The following is a 9,439-nucleotide window of genomic DNA, read 5'->3' on the forward strand; positions in this document are numbered from 1 at the left end:
AGTTCGGGGCCTTAAACCCCCGAAGTTATCGCCGGGAAGGAAAGCGTTGATCTCCGTATTGATGGCATAGAGGCAGGTCATCTGAGATCTTTACCCCCCTAGTAGTAGAGCCTGACGCTTGATGCAGCATCGTCTTGCTGGCGGTTAGGGCTGGCTATTCACGTGGTCAACCGTAGCCCTAAATATGAACTTGGCATATAGCCAACGCTGAATCACAGCGTTAGATATGATAATAATACCACAAGGGCTGTCATATAGAATTTGTCTGATAATAACCAGCAATATAAAATATACATTCACGGATCTATGAAACTCATGGGAGTCCTAACTCCTCGAGTTGTATCTAGAAAGGGAACTCTACCTTCACATTCCTCTAGTCGCCTTCGATTTGCGCTTTGTGAGAAGAAACATAAATATCGAATACTCAGTAGATACTGCCCTTTATTCCTCTCATTATTCGCAGTGATGTCAACAGCGTGAGATGGAATCAGGCGTTATCATCTAGCCATATCGCGCTTATCTTATCGGAGTATCTTATCTTATCTCTGTCGATGTTCGACTCACGAAAAAAGACCCCGCAGCAGCCGCGCGACTTTTCTCCTTCACTCGGACAATCATCCCTGGAATCACACTCTCACCCACGACTGAAAAGACACATCCACATGGCGGACGCAATAACCGAGGCTGCAGCTAAGCTGCAACTCGACGAGGAGACCGGCGAAATGGTCTCGAAGAACGAGTTGAAGAAGCGGCTTGCGAAACGCGCGAAGAAGGCCAGTAAAGCAGCCGCAGCTTCAGATCCTTCGAAGAAGGGGAACGAGAACAACAAAGCCGCTGCCCCGAAGAAGCCTAAACCGGAGGAAACTCAGCTCGACCCCGACGCTATGTTTAAAGGGGGCTTTTTGGCGCGTGTTTATGATGAACGTCCCGTGGGCAAGGATGTTATGACTCGTTTCCCTCCTGAACCAAATGGATTGTAAGCTTTCTTTTGCCATCTACTTTGTTTACTTCGGAGAAAAATTTGAGAAACATCAATATTGTCTAACTTTCTTGCGCGATAGTTTGCATTTAGGTACAGCATTTTGCTCCCCTCTATTAGGTGCCCTCCTTGTTCCCGCTAATCGATCATAAGGACATGCTAAGGCCATTGCCATCAATTTTGGTTTTGCTCGTTACCATGGCGGTAAAACGGTGAGTTTGCTCTTGTTGCAACATGCACAGAATGACGCGAGCTAATATCCGTTCGTAGAATCTTAGGTAGAATTCTCAACCCGACGTGATTCAAGTTCCGCTGCTAATTTTCTAGGTTTGACGATACAAATCCTGAGGCTGAGGAGGAGATCTACTTTACTTCCATAATTCAGACCATTGAGTGGCTCGGTATGTGAATCGTGTGACCCCGCAGGATACGTGAAAAAACTAAGTACGGGTAAATAAACTTAGGCTTCACGCCTCACGCTATCACATATTCGAGCGATAATTTTCAAAGACTTTACGATCTAGCCGAAAAGCTTATCGGCCTGGAGAAAGCATACGTTTGCCATTGTAACGAGGCAGAAATCAAACTTCAGCGCGGAGGAGAAAAGGGCACTTCGCCACGCTATCGATGCAAACACGCCGAACAGGACATCGAGACGAATTTGCAGAAGTTCCGGGACATGCGAGACGGCAAATACGCACCACAGACGGCGTTCCTTCGCATGAAACAGGACATTACAAACCCGAATCCACAACATTGGTTCGCAAATACAATCTTGCTGATAACTACGCTGGAGCTGATTCATGCTTAACAGGGATCTCGCCGCTTATCGAGTACTTTCCAAACCACATCACCGAACAGGCGATAAATGGGTCATTTACCCAACGTATGACTTTACGCATTGCATTGTAGATAGGTATGCGGAATTTACAATGGTCACACGCGGAGATACAGAAGATGAGCACTTTCTAACAGACAATATAGCATTGAGGGCATAACCCACAGCCTGTGTACCACGGAGTTTCAGCTGTCACGTGAAAGTTACGAGTGGCTTAACTCGACGTTGTCTCTATATGAGCCTATGCAGCGCGAGTACGGTAGGTGCAAAGTATATCAATTAGATTTACATTTGAAAATAAACTGACAAATATACAGGTCGCTTGAACATTTCTGGGACCATTATGTCCAAGCGTGGACTTAAGAAATTGATTGACGGCAACTATGTGCGCGGCTGGGATGATCCTAGATTATACACATTGATTGCACTGAGGAGGAGAGGAATACCACCTGGCGCGATCCTTTCCTTTATCAACGAACTCGGTGTGACCACTGCAAATACCGTTATTCAGTTGGTGAGATTCGAGCAGAGCGTGCGTCGCTACCTTGAATTCACCGTTCCTCGTCTCATGATGGTTTTGGAGCCTCTGCGCATAGTCATTGAGGACGCGGACTCTCTGGAATCGAGCGAGCGAGATCTTACAATCCCATTCTCACCTAAAAAGCCCGAACTCGGGACACACCAGCTCCGACTAACAAACACAGTGTTTATCGACCGCTCCGATTTCCGTGAAGTAGACAGCAAAGACTATTTCCGCCTTGCTCCTGGGAAGACAGTGGGACTGCTAAACATGCCATACCCCATCACGGCAACAACATTTTCCAAGGATGCAGATGGCAAAATCACCGAAGTGCGTGCTGTCTTCAACAAAGACGGCAAAAAGCCCAAGACCTATGTACAGTGGGTTCCCGAAGAATCGCGCAAAGTGGAAGTCCGTATCCACGCCGCACTTTTCAAATCGGACGATCCCGCAGGTGTCGAGGGTGGGTTTTTGAACGATATCAATCCCAACAGCGAGACGATTTATGTCGATGCCTTGATTGAGCCGGGCTTCGATGAGGTGCGTCGCAGAGCGCCGTGGCCGGCTTCAGAAGGAGAAAAGGCGAAGCACGGACCTGAGAGTGTGCGTTTTCAGGGATTGCGGATTGCGTATTTCGTAAGTTCACATTTTATTTCTTTTTCATTTTCCAATGACGGATATTTTATTGACAAGTCTTAATTTAGTGCGTGGATTCGGATTCAACGGACGACAAGGTGGTCCTCAATCGCATCGTGTCTCTCAAGGAAGATTCAGGAAAGAGCTAGTTTGTTTGCATGTGTATTTTCAGTCAGTCATAGCAATTGAATTACTTGATAAGAGTCGTAGTGTATTCATTTAATATAGTCTTAAACCCAAGATATACAATGCCTAAGCATAGACTAGTCTGCAGTTAGATTCTGATAGTAGCTGCGCTTACCACGACCACCCGTCGCAATCACAGTGACAATCACAACCACACTATCAGAAGTTGGCACTAGCCCGACCCCCCCTTCGCTAGCTTTTCAGTGGGATGAGAGTCTGACTGATGCTAGAGCCTAGCGGTATATTTCATACTCCACTAGTAGCTGGATTGGGAGGGGCTCGAAACCTCTAATCGGTTGCATAACATTATGACATATAGATCCGTATAATTGTCAGTTTTGATGCGACTTATTTGAATTTTCCAAATACTTTCAAGGCTAGCTTTCACTTGATCACAGATATCAAGATAAAATTAAGGGCCAGCTGCCCGGATAGTTCGGCTTCTCAGCATGGCTGCCCTGCAGGAAACCGACAATTCCAAGAAGAGCAAAGGCTCCCTTCTGTGGAATCTCCCGACCGAGATCGTGATCAAAATCATGAGGAACTCCCAAAATTTCTCATGTCTCTGGAGCCTCATCAACGCCTCGTCACGTTTTGAGTCGATCTTTAGGGCGGTTGCTTGGGAAACTGTTGAAGAAGTCATGACAAAGACAACACCTGTCTGCACTCAGGCTCTCATGAGAATAGTAGTAAACACACGGACAGCACCCGACTTATTTACTGGCGTTAGTGATGTTGTCAGCTACATGTCTAGGAAAAAGCCCATTGGGCCGTTGCTCCAGGGACTGTCGCCACAGGTGTTGCATGATTTTGTGGAATTAGCACATACCATTCATGGTGTAGCACATGTCTGTTTGGAATTCTACTTGGAGAAATTGATGACTATGAAGCCGCAACGCATCGATGACTGTGACCTTGAAGACAATGACAAAATCCAGAATATGCTGTATTCAGAGCGTCAGTCACCAGGGCGGCCGTTCCAACCAAAGGAATCTGGACCTCCCACATATTTAGAAGAACAGATAGTTGTCCGAGTACTGTGGCGACTGCAAACATTCCTCAACATAAAAGCTGCGTCCAGGACAGGCAGGCTTGCCCATTGGTCAGAAAAGGAATACAATCAACTAGAGATGATCGATATTCCTGAAATGCCACGCCTGTTTCATGAATCAACATGCAGGTGGAAATGGCAGTGTGAGATGGAGCAAATCCTAAGCGTGCTCGACTTCATAAACGAGGTTGCAGGAGATCAATACGGTCAGATGGAGAATGTACTGGCACATTTCTTAAAATGTCCTCCTGCAGTTGTGTATGACAGGGGCTTTCGTCTGCCTTCCTTTTCTCAATCTGATCCAATGTTGGAAAAAGTCAATGGCTTGGAAAAGCTCTCTGATATTGACAACCAAATTGAAAGGAGGCCAATGGGTTGGATATTTTACTACGTGATGACCACGAACAAATATCGTCCAATCAACCATGCTTCCTTCAAGCCATATCGCAAATTTGGATTTGCACTTTGGCATACTGGGCGAATGGAGGAATTAGGTTTTATAGCGCCTAAAAGCGAGTTGCATGGGCTGTTGGGCTCCCATGAACACTGGTTTATATGGCGGAGTATTCTTACACCAGAAGAGGATGCTGAAAGACGAGGTATGGCTATATACTGGCATATGCAAGAACGTAAAGAGAGAACAATACCATTCTAGTAGAATATTTGCATTTCTTTTGAACATCTATTATCTACTATCAGACAGATATCTCGACTTTATCTATCTACTGCTGTTTGCTTTTATTCTATGCCGCAGAGACAGAACATATTGAGCTAGAGACTAATTCGCTGAAACCAACGCTCCCATCTGGGGGCCAGACGTACTTTTTGCCTCATACTTGCGTCTTGATGATCACTCACCCACCAAACCAAGATTGATGCTGTGCCTACACTGTATCAAGAACACAAAAGACCTTCCTCGGGGCATTAATCTCAAGTTTTGCTCCCGGCTATGTAGGGACCATGGCATTTAGACATATGGTTAATTTCTTGGTGGTACCATTCGGGATAATGGCTCTGAAGATCAAGGATAAATTAGCCCTGCTGGAAGCGTGTTTTGTTTATCACCTACGCTCGTTCTGTTCCGTCGGATGACTTCAAGTCTTGAAGTTGTGCATGACCTTGATTGATCTTCACTGGCATTAATGGCAATATCATTCACTGTAAGCAGCCAAGGAGATTTCCTGGTATTGGCAAAAATTTCGGCCTCCGACTGACTCGAAACCTTGGCCATCAATCGTGCTGTTGCCTGATCTCCAACCACTATATCTTTTTGCTTGAAATTAGTCTTAGATTTGCATCTGTCAGTAGGTATGCTTAGGAAAATAACGTCGAGAATGCAAATGTATCAGAGGACATCAATTTATGGTCTGCTACAGTTGGCTGAATTGATTATTCTACACTTATCTTCCTATAGTTTATTCCTATGGATAGCTCTGCTGGAGTTATTCACAGTAATATTAAAACATAATATGCTAATTCTAATGATGTACATGTACATCTGACTATCTAGTAGGTTATAGCATGCAGTAAACAAACACAGGCAAAGTGATATCAAAAACTAAACAGACCGCTTCTTCGCTTGCCAGTGGGATAAACAACTAACGCAGCCATAAACAATCCAACTGTAATGCCAATAGCAACCTGCACCATACCAAATCCAAGGATGAATACTGATGTCCCCGATATGCCAGTGCCTGCTTGACCACCGGCACCAGTTCCTGCTCCTGTATTAGTCCCATTTTTTGGTGATGTGACATTTCTTCGGATCTCGTCCGCTGATTGAACGCCTGAAATCAACGAGCCCGAGGATGCAAGACCAGAAGGCACAAGAACAAAGATTGCGGGCAGAATGGCCGTTGCTGCGTGGCCATGCCATAGCCTACTGTAGAGATTCCCCATGACTCCAATTACAAAAGCCCCGAGAGTATTTGCGACTTGCGAGTTGCTGCCAACACGCTTAGTGCTGAAGTAGTTGACCACGTAGCCAATGAACGCAATGATCATCATAACCGGAGCCTGCTTGAATTTCCCCTGGTTGAGGACGACTATCCATATTGTCATCGCGACAACAAAGGGAAATCGTTGAACATAAGGGTTGTTGATAGGCCACGAGGGACAAGTGGTGTTGGAGTTCGCGTTGCCGTCGATCAACCCATATATGGTGACGCCGACAGTGATTCCATAACCAAGGAATAGCGAATAGATAATAGCGTAGACCATTCGGATTGAGCCCGCTATCATTTGATGGGATTGTAACTCCAAACTACTGCAGAGAACCAAGAATCCTGGCAAAATAAGAGCAATGCCGGCTTGGGCAATACCAGCGAAGCAAAATAGATATTCTTGTTTGCCATTGACAACTCCCCATCGAATGCTTCCAAATGCACGCGCCAAGAACGAAATCAGCACCGCTGCACATACTTCAAACACGTTAGAGTACAAAGATGACTTTTTCGCAAGAACGAGCTGCATGAATCCAAGCATGGCACCAAGTATAAATGAGACAGGCATGTCAATGGGACGAGCTCCAAATGCATACGGCCCAACAGTCGCACTAGCTAAGCCGTACATGAAAATCAAGAACCAGATCGGAAATCTGGGCTTGCGGTTCATGATCTCATCTAATTGGTGTATCGCTTCTTCGACTCCAATCATATCATGTACCACGTTCTTGTACACGCTGTGAGTGTCGGCCAGTCGGCTAAGATCCACCCCCTGTCCGATTCGAACTAACTTGAATTCTGTGGTGCGTGTTGTCGTATCATCAAAGGCCATGATCATGCAACCTGGCAAGTACAGAAATTGAGCATCAACTTCTAGGACACGGGCAGTCATCTGCATGTATTCTTCCAGCCTGTGAGTTGGAGCGCCAAACTTCATCAGGGCACGGCATAGTTGCATCAGGAAGCGCTGTCGAGTAATAATTTCTGCAATATGAACAGTTACACGGATTTCGTCTTCCAGTCGGGGCTTTCCTGACTGTTTGCGTTTCTTTGCAGCTGCCGACATCATGCGGTTGGAGTGGCTTGGTGCTCCTGCGGCGCTCAAATGCGATGCAGCACCGATTAGCGAAGTTGTGGATTTGTTCTTGTCTTTGTTGTACCATTTCACCTTGTCTTTCTTCGGAGTCGTCGCTCCAGACGACGGGGTGGACCATCCGGGAGACGGCGAGACATCCGAATCTGTGGTACTAGTGCTCCCAGCACGGCTGTCATGCCCTCCTCCTCCTTGTGCGCCTGCACCATAGAGCTTCAACAGGTTACCTAGAACGCCTCCACCGCCCATTCGGGCCATGGAATCTGGGTCCTCTCCCGGTGCGCCGGCCTGTGCAGACTCTAATGGCTGTCGCTCCCTATCATGAGGACGAGATCGAGGCTCTGTGTGGTGCTGTGTCATTTCTCGGACCAACCGATGAGCCTCTGACGTGGGATGACCTTGGTCCTTTCGACGATCTTCATCAGTCTTCCTGTGGTTATCCGTGATATCTGAGTAAGGGACACCTCCGTCGCCTGCCCAAGTAGCGTCCGGTATCGACGACGTCAGGCCATCTCCCTGTGTTGGTTCACGGCCCAGCTTTTCAGCAAACAATCTTGCCTTTTCCATACTCCAGAATTTCTTTGCTTTCCCCAAACTAAACCATTTTTTCTCCTTCTTTGCCTCTTTTTCTTCTTTCTCTTCGTCCACCTGCTTGCCCTCTTTCTTGGTATGATCTTGGCTTTTAAGGTCATTGATATCCGGTTGAGCACGCTCAGCATCCGTCACGTCTTCGGACTTCCTTGATTCGTCCTGCTTTTCTGCCTCCGGTGGTATATGGAATGGCTGGCGAGGATGGTCGGGGTTATCCAAACGTTCATTGACCAAGGTACGCGCATCATCGCCGTTGTTTAGCGAACGGAATCGCACACGATGCTCGTGAGGCCGGCCCTCAGGGCGCGTCTCGTGTTCTTCTTCTCGCAAGGTCTCGTCGCTATGTATAGACGGCGCGGTCTGGCGGTCCTCGGGGTATTCGTGGTGCTCTTCCGCAGCAGACATCTTAAATACGTGTAAATACCGCTCTGCGTCTGATACGATTCCGCGAGGTAGAGATACTAATAACCAGTGTGAATGCCAGAGCCCAGCCTGAAGGAGCAAAAAGCTGGAGGAGAAATTGGGAAATGGAAAGTCTGTCGCAGGCAGGAGCTGGCTGGCTTGAGCGGCTGCCCCGAGGGTGGTGGCGGCAAAGCGAAGCTTATTCGCTTTTTATTCCAGGCCAATAAATGCCTTTACGCAACTGTCCTTGCCGCACAGATCTATCCATTGCCTGTCGACTGGCTGCCTATAGTCGCTCGGTGCACCCTGGGTCGCGATGCTTGTTGCACTGTCCTCGTCCTTGCGAGCTCTAGATTGCGTATTCCGATCGGAGAAGTGTCCTGTATGCGAGGGATGGCATTCTTTATTTGTTTGACTTTATTCTCCGGGAACCAAGCGCTCCATGGATTACGTGGAAGCAGGCATAGGGATGAGTATGGGCGTGGTCATACCTTGTCGCCGCTGCCACCGACCATCAAGTTAGGGTTTGCCGTTCACGGGTTCCGCGCGGATACAGTAGCAATGGAGAACTGGATCGACTTATCGCGCGATAGGAGATGATGATGATACCGTCCCCTGCATAGATCTGACGTGTTCATTGACATTTAACTTTCCATCTCTATATTAGGATTCCCTGTTGCGAGGGGTGATCAGCCGGTGATCGTCGACCAAATCTATCATCTATCCCATCGCCAACGTCAACCGGAGAATGGCGTCGTCTTTAGCCGGATCTGTGCACATACGAGAGGCTGTGTAGTGTTCCCTTCTTGCTAGAGAATTCATGATAAGCAAGTATTCGGTGAAAATGTCATGCCGTCAATTACCAGTTTATCTTAACCCTGCTTCAAGAATCGGTTTTTTAGTTTTGTTTTGTTTTTTTGTTATTTTTTTTGGGGGGGTTTTCTTCGATATCAAAACAAAAATGAATGCCCTACAGCATAATCAACCAGTGTCTATGGGAGAATATGCGAGAAGTATTCGCAATATGATGCTCGCCTATGTAAACACATAACAACTTCAAATAACCGGCACCTTCACGATGATTCTATCTGATTTAGAAGTACCTAGGTATACCAAACTGAAATAGGTATGGAATTTCTATATTTATTTGTATGTCACCTACCTAGGTACCTCACAAAGGTAGATCCTAGGCAGTGGTAC

General features: G+C 46.8%; 3 protein-coding genes across 3 annotated transcripts; 2 read left to right on the forward strand and 1 right to left on the reverse strand.

Moving 5' to 3' along the window:
- Positions 1-662: 662 nt before the first annotated feature.
- UA08_02165 (putative glutamine--tRNA ligase) lies at positions 663-3,122 on the forward strand (the record flags this gene model as incomplete). The annotated part of the gene is made up of 7 exons (XM_020264537.1): positions 663-976; positions 1,307-1,380; positions 1,444-1,738; positions 1,794-1,895; positions 1,964-2,076; positions 2,135-2,973; positions 3,042-3,122. 7 exons carry the CDS (start codon positions 663-665, stop codon positions 3,120-3,122), a joined length of 1,818 nt encoding a protein of 605 aa, XP_020122288.1.
- A 486-nt stretch (positions 3,123-3,608) lies between these two features.
- On the forward strand, positions 3,609-4,865 carry UA08_02166 (hypothetical protein; the record flags this gene model as incomplete). The annotated part of the gene is made up of 1 exon (XM_020264548.1): positions 3,609-4,865. One exon carries the CDS (start codon positions 3,609-3,611, stop codon positions 4,863-4,865), a length of 1,257 nt encoding a protein of 418 aa, XP_020121902.1.
- An 896-nt stretch (positions 4,866-5,761) lies between these two features.
- Positions 5,762-8,242, reverse strand: UA08_02167 (hypothetical protein; the record flags this gene model as incomplete). Its single annotated transcript, XM_020264559.1, has 1 exon — positions 5,762-8,242. The coding sequence occupies one exon, from the start codon at positions 8,240-8,242 to the stop codon at positions 5,762-5,764; it is 2,481 nt and encodes an 826-aa protein (XP_020122290.1).
- Between the last annotated feature and the right edge of the window lie 1,197 nt (positions 8,243-9,439).

Source organism: Talaromyces atroroseus (genome assembly GCF_001907595.1).
Source record: "Talaromyces atroroseus strain IBT 11181 chromosome Unknown scaffold_2, whole genome shotgun sequence".
Taxonomy (NCBI): Eukaryota; Fungi; Ascomycota; class Eurotiomycetes; order Eurotiales; family Trichocomaceae; genus Talaromyces; species Talaromyces atroroseus.